Source organism: Myxocyprinus asiaticus, chromosome 2 (genome assembly GCF_019703515.2).
Source record: "Myxocyprinus asiaticus isolate MX2 ecotype Aquarium Trade chromosome 2, UBuf_Myxa_2, whole genome shotgun sequence".
NCBI classification, from domain to species: domain Eukaryota; kingdom Metazoa; phylum Chordata; class Actinopteri; order Cypriniformes; family Catostomidae; genus Myxocyprinus; species Myxocyprinus asiaticus.
Window position 1 is genome coordinate 58,986,149 of NC_059345.1, and position 20,742 is coordinate 59,006,890.

General features: G+C 37.4%; 1 protein-coding gene across 5 annotated transcripts in view; it reads left to right on the forward strand.

Moving 5' to 3' along the window:
• Nucleotides 1-20,742, forward strand: part of LOC127450404 (DENN domain-containing protein 4C-like) — a 124,491-nt gene that overhangs the window by 30,835 nt on the left and 72,914 nt on the right. For 4 of the 5 annotated variants that reach the window (XM_051714498.1, XM_051714517.1, XM_051714508.1 and 1 more), the window contains exons 2-4: nucleotides 10,183-10,493; nucleotides 18,019-18,271; nucleotides 19,653-19,722. In XM_051714498.1, the coding sequence (XP_051570458.1) occupies nucleotides 10,195-10,493; nucleotides 18,019-18,271; nucleotides 19,653-19,722 (622 nt within the window). In that variant the 5' untranslated portion in view covers nucleotides 10,183-10,194. Of the gene's footprint in view, nucleotides 1-10,182; nucleotides 10,494-12,319; nucleotides 13,505-18,018; nucleotides 18,272-19,652; nucleotides 19,723-20,742 lie in introns of those variants that run through there. The other variant, XM_051714535.1, reaches the window with a different exon arrangement.

Here is a 20,742-nt window from a genome sequence, read left to right on the forward strand (position 1 = left end):
TTTGCACTATAACTATTTTCCCTTTATCTACACGATATCACTATAAGCCCCCTAGGGGCCTTTTACCCCAAGTGTGTAAGTCTTTAATCAAAACAACATTCCACTATTATTTCTTTTCACACAAGTTATGTTGCTCCATCAATATTCAATAAAAAGAAATATATATTTTTGTGACCAGAAAAAAGCACATTTTCCTTAAGGTGTGCCATAAGCCCAGTTTTACCCTATATACAGGTGCATCTCAATAAATTAGAATGTCGTGGAAAAGTTAATTTATTTCAGTAATTCAACTCAAATTGTGAAACTCATGTATTAAATAAATTCAATGCACACAGACTGAAGTAGTTTAAGTCTTTGGTTCTTTTAATTGTGATGATTTTGGCTCACATTTAACAAAAACCCACCAATTCATTATCTCAAAAAATTAGAATATGGTGACATGCCAATCAGCTAATCAACTCAGAACACCTGCAAAGGTTTCCTGAGCCTTCAAAATGGTCTCTCAGTTTGGTTCTCTAGGCTACACAATCATGGGGAAGACTGCTGATCTGACAGTTGTCCAGAAGACAATCATTGACACCCTTCACAAGGAGGGTAAGCCACAAACATTCATTGCCAAAGAAGCTGGCTGTTCACAGAGTGCTGTATCCAAGCATGTTAACAGAAAGTTGAGTGGAAGGAAAAAGTGTGGAAGAAAAAGATGCACAACCAACCGAGAGAACCGCAGCCTTATGATTGTCAAGCAAAATCGATTCAAGAATTTGGGTGAACTTCACAAGGAATGGACTGAGGCTGGGGTCAAGGCATCAAGAGCCACCACACACAGACATGTCAAGGAATTTGGCAACAGTTGTCGTATTCCTCTTGTTAAGCCACTCCTGAACCACAGACAACGTCAGAGGCGTCTTACCTGGGCTAAGGAGAAGAAGAACTGGACTGTTGCCCAGTGTTCCAAAGTCCTCTTTTCAGATGAGAGCAAGTTTTGTATTTCATTTGGAAACCAAGGTTCTAGAGTCTGGAGGAAGGGTGGAGAAGCTCATAGCCCAAGTTGCTTGAAGTCCAGTGTTAAGTTTCCACAGTCTGTGATGATTTGGGGTGCAATGTCATCTGCTGGTGTTGGTCCATTGTGTTTTTTGAAAACCAAAGTCACTGCACCCGTTTACCAAGAAATTTTGGAGCACTTCATGCTTCCTTCTGCTGACCAGCTTTTTAAAGATGCTGATTTCATTTTCCAGCAGGATTTGGCACCTGCCCACACAGCCAAAAGCACCAAAAGTTGGTTAAATGACCATGGTCTTGGTGTGCTTGACTGGCCAGCAAACTCACCAGACCTGAACCCCATAGAGAATCTATGGGGTATTGTCAAGAGGAAAATGAGAAACAAGAGACCAAAAAATGCAGATGAGCTGAAGGCCACTGTCAAAGAAACCTGGGCTTCCATACCACCTCAGCAGTGCCACAAACTGATCACCTCCATGCCACGCCGAATTGAGGCAGTAATTAAAGCAAAATGAGCCCCTACCAAGTATTGAGTATATATACAGTAAATGAACATACTTTCCAGAAGGCCAACAATTCACTAAAAATGTTTTTTTTTTATTGGTCTTATGATGTATTCTAATTTTTTGAGATGGTGAATTGGTGGGTTTTTGTTAAATGTGAGCCAAAATCATCACAATTAAAAGAACCAAAGACTTAAACTACTTCAGTCTGTGTGCATTGAATTTATTTAATACACAAGTTTCACAATTTGAGTTGAATTACTGAAATAAATGAACTTTTCCACGACATTCTAATTTATTGAGATGCACCTGTATATATTTTCTTGTGCATCCCCATGTTGCGCAAACTACAGTTAGGTAACCGCAGGTCTAGAGTTCTAGTGGTACAGTATGTTGTCATGTCATTTTTTTACTTTGCTGTTTAAGCTCAGCTTACTTGGCAGGAGAGCAGGCAGGTTGGTGCTACCATCACTTTGTTTATGTTTGTTGTATGGGGCAAGTCACAGCAAGCACTACAGCTGGACTGAACTTATGCTGAGCAGATGGCGGTGCCTATGCTACCAGGCACTTAACCCTCATGACTCAGTCTTTCCTATGCATATCCCACCAGCAACACCATCAGGGCTGGAACAAAGCAACTCACATAGGACTACAGTATATGGTGTTTGATATGAGGATATTGGGTTCAGGTTCCTTTTAATTAAAACAAATTTCTTTATTTTTAACCTCCTGAGACCCCACGTCCATATACGTGTACATTACGTTTTGGATTCGCTTTAGGCTATCCATAAAACAACATGGATAGCCTAAAGCCGCTTGTCCTATGTAGGATCGTGAGTAGTGCTGGAGCCTATCCCAGCTGTCTCGGGCCGAAGGCAGGGAAACACCCTGGACAGGTAGCCAGTCCATCACAGGCTTTAGGCTATGCATAATTTCATTCATTTAAAGCAACTGATCTCAGTTCAGGAGACTCCAGGCTGTCATTAAAGGGTTAAACTTTTGACATACTGAGCCATGTGACAAAACAACATGGGGCCGATCTCAGCTGAGTTTGTCTTTGGGAGAAACGGCAACAAAACTGTATCTGGTAAGAAACCTCATTAAGTTTTTTTACATTAAAACCTGTTTATGTCAAAAGACTAGAGTCTCTAATTTCATCCGATATGCTATTTTTCGCAAAACGGCACGCTGTTAAAAACAATGACCACATATGTGGACTATAGGCTCATTTTCCTTAGAAATCCTATATCTACTGTGCATTATCACACTGAGAATCAATGGATGCATCCAAAAGCTGGAAAATTTTGCTTTCAGAGGCTGTATACGAAGTTAGGATGAAAATAAGGTGCATTTCAAACTGTTCTGAGACCAGTGTAGACAGACAGCACACTGGAGGTTAAGTCATTCTCTAGTTAGGGAGCAAGGGAGCATTCAGTAGCTCTCTAGCTAACTGCATTCACTCCTAACACCCGGTCAAAAGTTCAGTTTCAGGCTGCGGACCATTCAACATGTTTGGCAGACATGGGACAGTGGTAATCAGTAGGGGTGTAACGGTTTATCGTGGCACAATACATCACGATTCAAAAATGTGACGATGTGCATTGTGGAGATGGGACATTTTATTTCTGTTTTTTTTTTATTTTATTTTTTTATTTAAGCGTCTGTTCTATCTAATACGCGCGACGTTCTACTTCTACGTAACCCTTCCATACAACTGGAAAATGCTTTATTGAACACAAGGAGCTCTAAAATATGATTGCACACTAGTAGCCACAGATGTTGTACGATGAGTTCGGCTGAAACTAAGAAAACTGAACCAGAAGCGGGAGAGAGACGTGCCTTTTCAGCGTGAGGGATCGAATGTCCTTTTGAAGCGTGAGAGTGATCTGCTCTGACACTGCGCAAGAGAAAATTCTTATTTACAGAGGTTTAACGATAGTGCCATATTAATCTACTATATCATTCTGAATATTATGTATAATAATGCTATGGGGCAAAATAATCCTAATGTTAAATGTCATGTCTGATGTGAGTAAATTTTTATTTAAATTGATGAGCATGCACTTCCATTGAATATGTATTTTCGAAAATAATATTTAGATGTTATCAGAGACAATACTATTTTAGAAAAATTGTAAAAGTTTTTATTTAAAATATTTAAAATGTTTGTAATCAGTGATGGTGTGTAAGCAGCATATGTATCTAACATAATTCCTTGATTTCAGTAAGCAGAATTATTAGCTAATATTTCCATTTGGTGTCACCATTGCCCTGTTCTGGGCTGGTTTTAGTCCTAGTACAACTCTGATGGATCATTTAGCACTTTAAGGACAGTACATTTAGCTACATTTTTAAGGAAACAAGCTGTTTTGCATATGTCTATAAAGTAATAATAATAATAAAAAAAATTAATCTTTTCTTGATTCAAGCTTGTTTTAAATAATCATGAAATGAACCGAACCTTGAGTTCAGCATCGTGAACTGAACCGAATCGTGAGATGAGTGAACCGTTACACCCCTAGTAATCAGTACGTAGATTCTGAATTTTTCATGCAAAATGTTATTTTAACTTGGTTTGCAGTGATTGGATGATGCTGGCCATTACTTTGAATCAGAATTAATTATGCTAATGAGACGTCTGTAACATGAATAACCAACACTCTTGGAAACGCAAACAATTTTATAAAAAAAATCTTACTTTCTATTGCTTGGTATTATTTAAAATGTCACAACTTAGTCCCACTGTCCACATATGTGGACATCAATTTTTAGGAAAACTATTTGCTCTAGAGAAAAAAAAAATATTTTGCATGTTTCTTAGGGGCTACTAGTTACAAAACAAAAAGGAGAATAGAAAATGCACACAACGCTCGGTTCTCAGGAGGTTAAGGCAAACATCACTATTACCATTTCTCATTCTTAGGGTAAGGAGTTTTTCAAAAACCCTAACTTTAAGTATTAAACTTTGGTGTGTATTTCTGGCATGTAACTTGCTTGTGCTACAGACTTATTGATGCCTCAAATCATGTGCCTTGTTGAGGTGTGGTGTGCAATTACTTCTAATTAATCAGACTTACAATTTTCAGCTGGCAGATGATAAAAAAAATAGGTTTACATTGAAGGAGGGACCCGAGTCATCATTAGAAACGTTAAAGTCATATTTGGGGTAGGTTCTTTTGACTTAGGCAACTAAGCAACCACCCAGAACACCCTAGCGACCCCATAGCAACATGCAACCCGGCTAACAATGATTCATTACTTCTTAGCAACTGCACTGCAATGCCCTGCCAACCACCCAGAACTCCCTAGCATCATGTGGTGGATGAGTTTTGCACATGCAAGCACCAATTGCATTTTCTTCAGATAATATAAAAATCTATTTTTTACTTTCTCTGTCTAGACCTATAACCATTTTCCATCTTTGGACTGGAAAATGTGAAACTTGCTGCTGTAAAAAGCCACACGTTTAACTGCCCACGCATCAGAATCATTTCTAACGTCTTCAGCCGGGCACACAATCAAAATGACCAGAATGAGTTGAATATTAAGGCAGCCTTCTAAGATGTTTTTATAATGTGGCTAATTAGGTATTAGAGCAAAACCAAGTAAAAGAGAAGGGTAAATAAGTGCCTGGCTGTACAGTTCAGTGACCAACAAACTGTAGCCATGGCCACAGTGCTGTAAATCTTAGCTTACTGAAAAGAGGCTGTAGACGCTACAATCTTGCAAGTACTTTAGAGCTTATACAATTGGACTTGTATATGGAATCAAAATCGTAGCTAAGTGGTATTGTTACACTTTTTTATTGCTTTCTCTTGTTTGTGAGAACTCATTGAAACATTTTCCTGTCTCAACAATATGGGCTTTTGGAACTGTACCAATACGCAAAGCCAATGGCAAGCAGATAAACTGATATGGCTCTTTGCACTCCATCCAGTTCTTTTGCTAGATGCCATACAGCATCGATTGCAATTGGAAAACATGCAGGAATTGATGATTCAGAAATCTCTCAGCAGTGAATTTTAACTTAATTACTTTGCTCAAAAACAAAGTCACTACCATGGTGTCTGCAGTGGCATTTTTCATACGCTAACTCTGAATGCTTGGTGACCTCGCCTTTATGTTAGCCGCAAAGTTGCTTAGGAAAAAATTAAGGCTGGGTTGCATCCGATTCACATACTTAGGGCTGGGTGATATGGCCAAAAATATTATCACAATATTTTTTTTCATATTGTTCGATAAGTATAGTTAGCACAATATACATTTCATACCATTAAATGGGGAGGAAATACATTCCACATGTTTGTTAGTCCTCATGAATAGATGTAAACATATCTTGTTTGTTTACAAGTAAGCTGCCTTTAAAGTATACTCAGTTTAGGATTTAATCCTACATAAGATGTGTGTGACCTTTTGGATGAAATTCGGCCAATTTCATCATCTTCAGCTGATGTTTAACTCCACAGAAAGATTTTCTTGAAACGCTCCACACTCTGGATTGCCATCCGCCAATAAACATCACAAGAAGAAGAAACACTTTCTTGCCTGTGACAGTACTATGGATCATGAAAAGATGTTTAACTAAATAGTATATAAATAAGAGTTGCTGTTGTGTTCAGGTCGATAGCTGTATTGCATTGTCAGTGCTGTCTTGTTCGGTACACAATGATATCATATTAGCAGGATAGCTAGCTAGCAGCTACCGAGCCTCATTACCGGTTTCCATGTCAGCAGGGCTATGTAGCCTCTAGCCTGCTAATTTTTCCTAACAGGCTGATTTCACGACTTTGATTCAGTTTGCTAGTTGTGTGTATAACTTTGCTCACATTTTTAGTGAGACGTACTTGATCCGATTGTCTAGATGTAGAACATTGGCTAAATATCGAAAATTACTGAAACGTTTATCATTGATATCGAAAATGTATTTTCTATCATACTTTTTCATTGCTTTTTTGATACCACAGACTCCTTTTATTGCGTACTGTTTGTCTTTGCCTGTGTTAGCATCCCGCTAAATTCTCTAATCCTAGCCTAATTTGCAGAGCCATGTGTAGGTTGATCCCCTAAAAGTGTAAAAACTGTGGCTCTGTTTCGCATTCAAAACATTGCTCTGTTTGTTTGAGTATCTGACCAACCCAACATAGCAACATTGGCTTAACCAATGTCATAAATGTGGGGCGGGGCTATGTGTTTGTTCGACCAATGGAGGACGTAGGCATGTTTGAGAAACCTGCAATCCTGTTTTGCCGCTAATGGTGTTGAAATTGCATTATTAGAAAAGTTTGAGAAGACAACTTTAACCTGTACTGTAGGTGTGGTCACCAAGCATTCAGAGTTAGCCTATGAAAAATGCCACTGCAGAAACCATAGCAGAGTGACTTTGGTATGCACAAATTCTACTCTTGCATATTGTTTAGGACATGCAGCACAAATCTGTTTTAACTTTCCAACATTCTTAGTCACTTTAGCCATGCTTTTTGAACAACTTACCCACCTTACCATCTTTGAGGTGTCCACAGTGACATGTACAGCAGCTGTCATACAGAAGATTAAATGGTAAAGCAGTGCCACATCTACACTTTTAGTGTGCAGTAAATGTGCTCCAGGATTGGGACGTAATATCACATCTTAAAATTGCGCCTTGAACAGACAAGTGTAAAATCTTATCACTTAATTGCTACTTGGTTAAATTTGTCTGTCTGCTGAATATTTGAAGTGTATCTCATGTATTTAAGAAGTTTGTTTTTAAAGCTTCATGTTGTTCCATCATGCACTTGGCCAAGATCCTGAGGTCCCCATGTCAGACAGAATGAAATATGGGGGGAAAAAACTCTCTACACTCTCTCTCATTCATTCTCTCACTCATTGTCTTTCAGAGATTGATATTTATACAAAGTAAAATTCAATTTTCTTGGCCCAGCTGATTGGAATCTGTTTAAAGATTAATGTAGGACAGAAACCATTGTGGCAGAGCTTAATGATTTTTACTTAATTCTTCTTACGGGCAATGAATCAGCACTTACGTGAGTTCACTACGCGTACAAGAATTTTATATTTTATTATTTTATGTTAAATTGATCAGAATTCCTGAAAAGTTGGTTTGGTTACACGCACCATCTAAAGAAGTTACTGTAGCTCCAGAAAGTATATGAAGCAACACTTTAAATGAATGGATTTAATTTCATAAGATTACAAAATATCAAACAAATAATGCTAGACCTTTTCTCAGAACTAGCTAAGCTTTTCTTGGCCATTTTTGCAATGACTTTACCCATTTTTAGTGGATATATGAAGTCAGTTGTCCTCAAGTTCACTCAAGTGTCCTAGCAGAGTAACCACAGGTGTAGTTTTCACATTAAATATGTTCCAGTAATTTTGAATACCAGAAAATATCCAAATAAAGTAGGCTGTGTTTTGTCTTCATTTGAACAGTATATTTAATATTTTATAACTTAAGCAAATGTCTTTTTGTGAAATGTTTAGCTTGAAAGGTGTGGTCGTGCTATTATTTCTTTTTTTATAAAAGCACCATGGATTGATAATTAGTTATTTAATGCAATAACATTCATTCAGTGTGTCCAAATTCTTTATGGGGGCCGCTGTACAGAGAACTACAGGTGCTCTATAGGAAAAAAACAAAATATAAAGCTTATAGTAAGATCCTCCAAGGGACTTGTAGGGATATTGGAAGCTCTAGAGGTGAGCGGCCCTATTCCTGAGGCTGGACCAGTGAACAGATGACTGGAAACTTTCACTTCCTGCCTCCCTGAAATCCTTTGAAGGCAGGAGGAATGTTTGCTTTTGCAGCCTCCGTTTCTTCCCTGCCAGCTATTTGCTCATGATCTCCTACCCTTGTTTTGAGAGGTAATACGTCCTTGGTTTTTATACTCAAACTCTTTCCAGGCCTTGCATAAAATTTCAAAGAGGCAATCCATGAAGGATTGCCTTGACTTGGGCTTACATGCTTATTTGAATAATGAAGGCTTTCCTTCACAAGGCCTTTTGAACTTTTGACTGCATTGGATTTCCAAGCTTCTGTTCGATATCTTTGCTACATTTGTCTCTGTCTTCTTTGGAGGCTATAATAAAGATGCATTTAAGGCATGTTTTTCAAAGACTGTGAAAGGTTAAATAAATTAAAGTTAAAGGGATCATTCACCCAAAAATGAATATTCTCTCATAGTTTACTCACCCTCATGCCATCACAGATGTGTATGACTTACTTTCTTCTGCTGAACACAAACAAAGATTTTTTGAAGAATGTCTAACTCTTTAGGTCCACACAATGCAAGTGAATGGTGGCCAGAACTTTGAAGCTCCAAAAAGCACATAAAGGTAGTATAAAAGTAATCCATACGACTCCAGTGGTTAAATCCATATCTTCAGAAGCGATATGATAGGTGTGGATAAGAAACAGATCAATATTTAAGTCCTTTTTACTATAAATTCTCCTCCCCAGTAGGTGGCGATATTCACAAAGTAAATTGCCAAAAACAAAAGAAAAAGAACATGAAAGTAAAAACTATGGTATAAAAGGAGCGCTAGAAAAAGATGTAATTACTGCTAAACAACAGGAGAAGAAGGTGAAAAAGGAGTGGTGGTGGTGGTGTAGTGGGCTAAAGCACAGAACTGGTAATCAGAATGTTGCTCCAGGGGGATTGTCCCTGTAATAATTGCACTGTAAGTCACTTTGGATAAAAGCGTCTGCCAAATGCATAAATGAATAAATAAAAATGAAAGACAACAGTGGATGTGTATGTCAAAAACGCATGTGTGAGAAGGTCAGCACATACTTGAATTTGTATAACTCCTTTCATAGCAATCGTAGCATGCATGCACCAACCACCTGTGTATGCGCGCGCAGTCATATTAAGTATACTTTGAAAGGCTGAGCGTTTGACTGTACACAGGTGCTAAGCAAAGTATATTTTGGGCTTTAGGATCATTTGCCTAATAAAATGAAAGTTTTATGAAAATGTGTGTCCTTAATATAAGTCATTGCTGAAGGGGATACAGGCATTTAACAATACCCTTTAGCCATGACTATATTCACAATATAGCACAACTTCTGGTACGTTATTGTGTAAATTTTGTAAATTAAATACAAGACTATAAAATTTATTATGGACCCATTGGCTCTCTAAATTAAACATTTAGAAGCCAAAAAGCAATTTTTAGTTGTCAAATTTCAGAATTGCTCCGTATGACCATCTGATTAAATCTGACATCTAATTCTTGATTTGTTAATATTTTAGACTCATTACAAAAGAGTAAGTTGTTGGCGAATCGTTTCTTTTGCTCAACACAACAGAAAAGGTGAAAAAGCCGTGCAAATAAACACTGACACATGCTCTAATTCAATAATGCCATCTCACAAGATATAGGATGAAACCGTTGATGAACTCGCACCATCCTGACTGTCGCAAATGGTGACTAAATTTAAAAAAAACAAAATGTTGTCACATTTGCGATTATTTTAGGTGCAGAAGTATTTATTGTCACAAGATAAGTCTATATTGTTGCCCTTTACTTTCAGCTACTACATAACTACATATATTGCATTTGTTGGCTGAATAAATGTATATTATATGCAGTGTGTTTGTTATGCATCAGCATAAAGGTTTAGATTAAAATAGTCGCTATAAATAATTAAAATGAACAGTTTTTTCTCTCCAAACAGGCCCGTCCAGCCATGATTGAGGATAAGGGTCACCGTGTGACAGACTACTTCGTAGTGGCTGGCCTGACAGACAAGTCCACCCCACTTGAACAGGATCTGTCTGAAGCCAAGTCCAGCGGACCCAAGGCTCCCATCACAGACCTGGCCGTCATCAACAAGTCAGCTGGAGAAACAGTCCCTGAAGGTTTCACCTGCATCGAGAGCACCTACAGCAGCCAGCCAGCCAATCTCAACCATGGAAGTCTCAAGAGCCCAGAACTCTTCCTGTGTTATAAGAGAGGCCGTGAGAAGCCTCCACTGATTGACATTGGGTGAGAGTGTAGACTGAATGGCTCTCTATGGCTCCGTGTAGCTCTACCATTCTGAATAGATCTTTTACTTGCATGTCTTTTATGATTATTATGCATGTAGTTTTTATGAGCCTATATTAATTGAGAGAGTGCATGGAACATTTATACTTATAAATTATAAATTGTCACACCACAGGGCTATTTAAGTGAAATGCAAAAGTTAATGAACCTTGAAGTGTTATTTTTCCGATGTCAAAATACTTACGCCTGTTTTACACCGTACACTGAACCAGGACAGAAGCAGTGCATTTTATTTATTTTTTTTGCCGTCTATGTTAATGAGTGTATTTACATCGGAAGCAGAAGCACCATGTCAGAGCATGGCAGAAGCAGTGCGTGAGCTGCAGTGCTGTGTGAGTTTTGGTGTCGAGTCTATTTTTGCAGCACAGCTCATGCTGAATTAAAGTGACACTGGAAATTGGTACTTTAATTCACCAAAGTGGCATTCAACTGATCACAAATTATAGTCAGGACATTACTGATGTAAAAAACAGCACCATCACTATTTGAAAAAAGTAATTTTTATCTAATCTAGACAGGCCCCATTTCCAGCAGCCATCACTCCAACACCTTACCCTTGAGTAATCATGCTAAATTGCTAATTTGGTACTAGAAAATAACTTGCCATTATATCAAACACAGTTGAAAGCTATTTGATTTGTTAAATGAAGCTTAACATTGTCTTTGTGTTTGTTTTTGAGTTGCCACAGTATGTAATAGACTGGCATGTCTAAAGTTAAATATTAGGTTAAAAAGAAAAATAAATAGCTTTCTCTAGAAACACGTTAGTCAATCATTGTTTTGAGGAATGAAGGCTATACAACGCTTAACATTCCCAAAAAACTGAAGATTTCATACAAAGGTGTACACTACAGTCTTCAAAGACAAAGGACAACTGGCTCTAACAAGGACAGAAAGAGATGTGGAAGGCCAGATGTACAACTAAACAAGAGGATAAGTGCATCAGAGTCTCTAGTTTGAGAAATAGATGCCTCACATGTCCTCAGCTGACAGCTTCATTGAGTTTTACCCACTCAACACCAATTTCATGTAAAACAGTAAAGAGAAGACTCAGGGGTGCAGGCCTTATGGGAAGAATTGCAAAGAAAAAGTCACTTTTGAAATGGAAAAACAAAAAGAAAATGTTAGAGTGGGTTAAGAAACACAGACATTGGACAACAGATAATTGGAAAAGAGCGTTATGGATCTTAACTCCATTTGAGCTTTTGCAGGATCAGCTAGATTGTAAGGTGCGTGAGAAGTGCCCGACAAGACAGCCACATCTATGGCAAGTGCTACAGGAAGTGTGGGGTGAAATGTCACCTGAGTATCTGGACAAACTGACAGCTAGAATGCCAAGGATCTGCAAAGCTGTCATTGCTGCACATGGAGGATTTTTGGATGAGAGCTCTTTGAAGTAGTGTAAAAAATTTTCAAATTATAATAGTAATTTTTCACATTATTAATGTCCTGACTATACATTGTGATCAGTTAAATGCCACTTGGATGAATAAATGTACCAATTTCTTTCCATAACAGCAAAATCTGTACATTATTCCAAACTTTTGGCCGCCAGTGTATATGTATATATACACCAATCAGCCACAACATTAAAACCAACTGACTAATTTTGTGTATGTCCTCCTCGTGCCGCCTAAACAGCGCCAACCCGCATCACAGAATAGCATTCTGAGATGATATTCTTCTCACCACAGTTGTACAGAGCGGTCTGATTTCCTCAAACTCTCTGTGGCTCAGTTGCAGTGTTTGTTTGGCATCCCTCACAGGACTATCTGTTTGTTCGACCAATGAGATTGTTCCAGAAACCTGTTTAAAAAGATAAGTATTTTTGCAATTCCGTTATTTCTTCATATTTAAAACGAAATAGTCAAAGCATCAATATAAATATACACTTTGCTCAAAATATTAATTTTCCCTTATGCATTTATATACATTTTAACCCAAAATCTTTGATGTTGAAAAAAAGTTAATGTCCTTATTATTTGTCATGTTATTTTTTGGTTGTTAATCGAATTAATTACATGGTATGCCGATATGCAAATATTTGGTGAGAAAGCCCTCAAATAACAATAATTCAATATATAATTATTAATCATTTTAGTTATAAAAAATAGTTATATTTAAATAATTATAAATAAAATATATATATATATATATATATATATATTATAAAAAATAATTCAGATAATGAAAATGCAAAACATTATTGTGGCAGACGAGTAAAGCATCGATAAGGCAAAAATGAAATAAAAAATTGGCTTTAGAATCCAATATATTATTTATTTCCATATTACTGAACATAAGCCTATTAATGGCCTACAGTTCACAGCAATCCATTTTGCAAATGAATTTGTCAATCTGTCCGAGGTGGACTTAGGGTGCTTTTCAAACAAAAGGCTGCAGCTTAGTTAGGCTGTGTCCTTCCAAGACTAGGCCTTCTGAGGCAGTAGGCTAGACTCCTCCTCAGCATTTAGCGCTATGAATGAGACTGTCTTGTAAGTCCGCATGGCTACATCATAAATGTTTCTGCCTCATGTGTCACGGTGTGAAAATTTCGAAAATAATTTATTTGTGACCCACTACAACTACTTTGTAGAAATGGAGGAAGCCACCAGGAGGGTGTACATCCGATCTGAAGGCTGCGAAACGAGGCTGCCTTCCAAGAGCCCTCACAATTGAGATGGCCTTCTATGATATCCAGCCTAACAAGGCGGTAGCCTTCCATTGAGAAGCTCCATTATTATAAGGGCTTTTCTAAGAACGCGTCAATGTACACCTGCGTTAGACAGACACTTTTGGAGCGTCTCACTTTGGTTGCGTCACTCCATAAACATGTTGTTTTTAGGTGGCTGTGTCAAGTGAAACGTAGTTACCTAAACTTTCCTACGTTCAGATTTGCGCTCCATCAAGCTGTGTTTGAGCGTGTTCTTATCGTGTGCTGTCTGCTGGTGGTGAGTGTGGTTTGTTCTCTGTATAACTGCATGTTGCCTATACAGTTGGAGTTTTCGCTCATTGCCCCCTGGAGAAAACATGTGGTTCAAGCTTGAATTTCTCACATGGTAGGAATATTCCTTATTATTGTCCGGGGACATGATTAATTGCGTTCCTTAAAAAAATAAAAAAATAATCGCACTGAATTAACACGTTAAATTGACAGCCCTAGTTATTTGTTAACAGAATAATGTGGAACAATCTTGATTTTCTATGCTTTTGTAAACAAACAAATGTCTATGTCGCATCATGCGCTTAAGCATGTCGCGCATGCACATGTTATTTCTCTAGATTTGCTCACTCACACTCTTAATCAACATTGAGTATCCTGTTTGTCTTCTCTGCTGAAGTGGGACACATGCATTCAAAGTCTGTTTGTGGTCTCCATTTATCACCAGCAGACTATGAGTTTGATAGTTCAGCAGTGGAGCTCAAGGCCTTTAATTTTTTAGAATATTAAATAACAAGATGACAATGTAATATAATCATTGGTAAGGCATTTGGTGCCACTCTGTGTGTGTGTGTGTGTGTGTGTGTGTGTGTGTATGAAGCTTATGAAGGAATACTATAATTCCATTTGGGCTCTCTGGACTCTCTCTCTTTCGAGACTGCATTATTGGGTGTCTGAACATCATGCCACCTACACTACTATTCAGGAGAATGGTACTCATGGTATAGTAGTCTTCTGCTGAGCACTGGAATTTAAAGACCCCCGAAAAAATTGGTTTTGTGGCATTTAGTCCATGTGTGTTGGATTTGAGGCCATCTTTTTCCTAATGAAAACGTATTAGTGTGGATGTGGCCTACAATTTACAGTGCATTTTCATCGGGAAGATTTTTAGATTGTTTGTAAAGCGTTCTGCAAAACGTTTTTATTTGGATGTTAGAACAGCGTTTAGCAGATGTTTTTGTTACATTATTGTTTTAGAATGCTTGTGAATTGTTTTTTATTTAGATGTTTATCAGATGTCTGTAAACAAATATGACACTTCATATTTGTTTGAAGGTGTTGACAGTTATGTAAGGAATAATTGACGACGGACCGTTGAATTATTGAAAAATAATGCACACCCGAGGTGGTAAGTGCGAGGGCGCTGTTCAACTGAAATTAAAATAAATTTTGGATATTATAAACATTGTTTGTAATTCTTATCCAGTGTACTTAGCCAATGTCTTTGTTTTATTTGGTTATTTTGCTGTGGTAGCCTGTACAGCTATTTGAAATAATTTGGTGAAGTGATATGGAATTGTTATGCTGTCAAGACCTGGCACCTCATAGCCGTTGGTTTACTGAAAAATAATTGCACACCTTAGAATGTTCGTCAACCAATCAGAATCAAGCATTCAACAGACCCGTGGTATAAGCACTTACAATGGATGTCTGTGGAGCAACCATACAACAGAATGTTTTCAGAAAATGCTAATTATCCTGAGATTTTTAATTTATTTTTGATTGTTGCTTGGTTTTAAATGTTACTTATATCTTAAAATAGTCTTATCATTCAGATTGAACCTACATCAGTGCTTTGATGGGCACAAGACATTGTCCCTAATAACTTTTGTAAGAAAGTGGAGCGTACTTGTCACTGAACTGTGTTCACACTACAGAGAGGAAGTGGCCCGAAAACAAATTGGGCCTAATAAGACACTGATAAGTGTCATTAAACACCAATATTATGAAATAAATGGAATACATTTTATAACTTCAGATTAAAACCAGTCCTGTTGTTATCTCATCTAATTAGTCACCTGTAAATGCTTACCTTAAAAGGATTGTTCACCCCAAAATGAAAATTCTCTCATTTACTCACCCTCATGCCATTACAGATGTAAATGACTTTCTTCTGCTGAACGTAAACAAAGATTTATTTAAGAATATCTCAGCTCTGCAGGTGCATACAAAGCAAGTGAATGGTGGCCAGAATGCAAATAAAGGCAGCATAAAATAATCCATTTGACTACAGTAGTTAAATCCAGGTCTTCAGAAGCGATATGATAGGTGTGGGTTTGAAAAAGATCAATATTTAAGACCTTTTTTACTATAAAGTCACCTTTCTGCCCAGTAGGTGGCAATATGTGCAAAGAATTGTATTAGCCAAAACAAAAGAAGAAGAATGTGGAAGTGAATGTGGAGAGTTATAGTCAAACAGAACTTGAATATCGATCTATTTTCAACCCACAGCAATTATATTGCTTCTGAAGATATGGATTTAACCAGGGGAGTCATATGGATAACTTTTATGCTGCCTTTATGTGCTTTCTGGACCTTCAAAGTTCTGGCCACCAATTACTTGCATTGTATAAACTTACAGAGCTGAGATATTCTTCTAAAAATCTTCGTTTGTGTTCAGCAGAAGAAAGAAAGTCATACAGATATGGTATGGCATGAGGGTGAGTAAATGATGAGAGAATTTAAGTTTTTGGGTTAACTATCCCTTTAACACTTTCTAAGGGCTTAATAGTTTTGGGGGGGGGGGATCAAATCATTTTAGTTTTAAATCATTTTAAATCTTTCAAAATACATCTTTTCCATCAATAAAAAATATAGCTGGGTTTTAAAGCCATGCTTTTTATAGACTAAAGTTGGAATGTTTTAGCATAAACATGAAATAAAGATGGTGGTAAACTTTTGAAGCATTATATGGTTGGATTAAGTGAATCATTAAATTGGGTGAAGTGAATCACTGCCTTCCAGCATTTGTTTCCAGACTGTTATCTTACTCTTTTTGCCTCCTAAGCCTTTAAACTTCCATCTATTTACAGTGCACTTCTTCACCTAAATTCCTTGCTACTTGCATTCTTTCCCATCTGTGATAGCTCCTTTTTATTTCACTTTGATGACCTTCTTCATCACATCCTTAATCCACCTTCATCTCTTTTCACTCCATTCCCTTGCAAACATGCATCAGCACCAACAGCACATTGGTATAGTAAGGAAAGACAACTGAAACCCTGTTGTGCTTTCCATGTCGTACCCTGGTCCAATGTGTTTCCACAGATCTTTCCGCCTGCAGCCTTTCAACAATTGCCTGCACTCTTTTTTTTTTTTGTGGGTCACTCATAAAAATGTTCTGAGGACAATAGAAATACAGGGTTGTGGTGTCACTGACGCACATGTTTTATTGTTCTCTGTGGGACGTGGCTATTGAGTAAAATGGCAATGTATTGTTCTGCTCTGATAAGAACAGTTGAATCGACTCAGACAAAAGATGGGTGCATGTTAGCCTAGATTCTAGTGTGTGCAAGTGTGTGTGGTAATGTAATGCTGCCATCAGCACACTACAAGAATGAAAATTAAGTATGCTAGATGACAGCCTAAGGGAAAAGGTAAATGTTAATGGGTTCTTTCAGTTTCCTCTGTGTTTAAATGTGCATTTTTGTAGCTCTCTTCCAAAACCTAGTGAGCTGCCTGCGGAAGCAGCATTTTAAGGGATTATAGGCATGCTTCCCATGTGAGGGCTGTAAACTATGTTATCCAATGTGTGTGTACTCTTGTGCTTATTCCAGTATCAGGTCACTAGCTTAGCAACATACTTATGACATTATGATTATAAATATGTTTTATTTAATATTGTAAGCTAATGATAGTAAAATTTTAATACAAATTTTGACTAATTTTATCCAATATTTGTGTGTGCTATATACTGTATTTTTATACTTATTATGGCATTGCATTGTTTCCAGAAAGGTGCACTACTTTGTGCTTGCTTGGCTGATTGGTAGTTTAGCAACATGCACTATAGAGTGCAAAAGTCAGGTTCTGGAAGTAAAAATCCCATTCATTTTCTACATAGACAAATTCATTTTTAACGATAACTTGCAAAACTTTTAAAGCAGACCTACCATGTGCTCAGTGGTTGTTAATCGATGGCATATGCTTCTGTTAAAGCAGTTAGTCCACATTAATTCAACTTAATAATAATTAAAAAAAGTTTCTGATGAATAACTACATTACCCATGATTCTGCAGAAAAAGTTTCACAAATCAGAGAATGGCAGCATACAAAGTACATCAAAAGAAGCTCTGCAAATGATGACCGAGTCGGTCTCCCCCTGCACTCTCAAACTACTTATATATTTGTGAATATCTGAATATTTAGCAAAAAACTTAAAATGTATTCGATTACGTCATTCGCAGTGCTTCATGGTATTTTAGCTTATTCTTTCACTAAAAACATTAAGTACACAGTCCTTAAAGCTGTTTGGTTTGGGTCATTGCTTAGAACTCTTTTATGAAGAATCTTATGAAATCAGTATGGAAAACATTTATGGGAAAATACTATCCGGTTGCGCTCTATTTGAGTGTTGAACAGATTTGCTGCCTATGTAGAGCATTCCAAATCAGTCACCTTTGAGATTCCATCTATGTTAGGATACTGCCCTTGAAAGAAGCTGCCTCAGTAGGCAGTAGGTTTTAGAAAAGTCCCTGTGTGTGTGGTTTAAATTGCTCATCAGTGTTTTGTTGTTTGTTGTAGGGTGCTGTATGAGGGTAAAGAGCGTCTCATTCCGGGCTGTGAGGTCGTCCAGGCCACACCGTATGGCCGCTGCGCAAATGTCAACAACAGCTCAGCCACATCCCAGCGCATATTCATCACATACCGCCGAGCGCCCCCCGTCCAGCTGCAGAATTCACTGGCCGTCACTGACATATGCGTCATCATCACAAACAAGGGCGAAACTCCTCCTCACACTTTCTGCAAGGTGGACAAGAACCTCAACTGTGGCATGGTAAGTTAAGCGATGATGTCAAAGTATTATAGCAAGAAACAAGCCAATGTTCCACACCAGTTATAAATGGGTCATTATCAAAATATGGTGACGTCCCTTGACTTTTCAGTCATGAAAAAGCTTTTAAATAATTTAAAAGGCATCATTCTATAACTTAACCTTTTATTAAATGATATGAAATGGTTGGACACTATATTGTTTTGTGATGTTTATGGTGCTGAGTGTTAACAGTTGTGCTTGAGATGAACAGTTTAATATATTCAGATGCTATGTGTTGGATGTGAGTTATGTGTAAACCTTGCCATTTTGTTTTATAATGCTCTTCCGATTGAGTGTCTGAAATTGAGGGGCTGCATGATGTTAGCCAATCATAACACTGGGCATTTACATTGAAGTTTTAAGGAGGCACTTATGCCAAAACTGAGCATTTCAGACAGAGGCCAAAAACAGAGTGGAAAATGATCATATATTACTAAATTGTGATTTTTATAACATTATCAGTGGACCTCAGGGAAGATAATAAAATTATAAAAAATAGCACTTCATGACCCCATTAAATAATGCTTTTTAATTTTCTGACAAATTAGAACAGTTTTTTCTCATAATTTGCAAATTTGTTATCACAGTTATATTCAGAGTTCTTTAAAACATAAAAAGCTGAGATTACCATGTGTTATATATCGTTGGAAAGGTCTCAATTGGTAAAATGCAATGAGCAAATTTGTTTCACTTAGAGGCCAAACTTCAGTGAGTATTAGTGTATGCAATTCCCACTGACACACATAAATATAATAAACAGGAGTGTTTTTTGTCACGTTTTTCCTTACTACTTCCTGAAACATACATGTAACATAGACAATGACATATAGTAACTTACTGCAGACAATCCCGATTCAAACGAGCCCAAACACAACATAATATGATAAGTAGATTTTAAAGAGTGTACATGGAAATACAATGCAGCAGTCAACAGTCAAGAACAACAGTCAAGTTGTACTTTATGAATAAAAATAATGTCAAGATGTATCCTCAGCTTTTATGGGCAAAAACTGTACTGAACTGAATTGAAAATTTCAATATTTTGTACATTGGAAAGTCAAATTGTTTTGAGAATAACCCAAATGGATGCAGCTTGATCAATACAGTGTTTCAGCTGTTACTATAAATTGCACGTTAAAGTAACTGATATATGCAAAACACCTGTATACCTAGCTGCTATGTACTGTATATCATCATAAATATATGTATTGTCTACCAAATGTGTTTGAGAAATCCTTATTTTTGCCGTTTGGTCATGCTAGTTGCACAGAAATTACACACTTTGCATTTATTATACTTTTTTATTCATGGTGACTTTTTTTACTTTCTTTTCTATGCCCAGTGGGGATCGAGTGTCTTTTTGTGCTACAAAAAGTCAGTGTCTGCCTCCAACTCCATCGCCTATAAGGCTGGTAAGTCCCCATTTCTGCATCATTCTCTCATTTGTCCCTTTCTTCTTCTCTCAGTCTATGACTGCTTCCACAAACTAAGCTGCCCTGCTGCCTGGATGTTTTAATTTTTAATTTGGCCTTCATACCTCTGAATACAGCCCTCAAATGTAGCATTTCTAAGCTTTGGGGTGCAGTCCATGAGTCTATCCTCCATCATTTTGTATTTTATTCACGCCTTTCATCTCAAGTGATTGATTTTGAGTGTCAGAAGCTTTCTGTGTGCTGTAGATAAAAGAGAGACTTCTAAATGTCAGCCCTGCTATTTCACAGTAAACAACACCTTACCTCTGCTGATTAGGGATGTGCAAAACTACATATTTTCATAACTGACTAGTCCGTGGGTTGCCTAAATGACTAGTTGACTAATTGGTCTAAAAGAGATGGAAAAAAAACCCAAACAGTTTCTGCCAGTTATACATGAATTTAATCTGAGCGCAAACATGACGTTTAGAGCAGAATTCTGAGTTATTTAGTGGAGTACCTGTGTAACTGAGCTTCAAATGTGCTTGCTTCTCATCTGTGGCACTGCATGTTGATATCAGACACACCGAAGAAGGTCCGTAAAGTCTTTTCCATGTGAATACGCATTTAATCCGCACGCAGGCGGCAAAGTTATTAAATCTTGTTTTAGCTCAGTGGTTGATTGACAGGTAGAACTTTCACCCTGGAAGTGCTTGGTTTCACCAGACTCGCACTTGGGGAGTCAAAACATCGTGCATACTATCATGTATACACAATTTTAATGGATGCTACACGCCCCTGAATGTAGAGCTAGAACTTATGTAATTAATACAAGTATGACGGAATAAAATAGCCCATGACAGAAATTTTACAATTCAGTCCGATAAAGATTTTTTTCTAGCATAACCACTGGGTATGGCAAAGGATTTGTTTGAAGAGCAGAAAACAGCATGGCCTTTCTGTAAAATCCTTCTCATTGATGTGGTTGTAAAGGATATGTAAAAAGTGCAGTTGTAATGC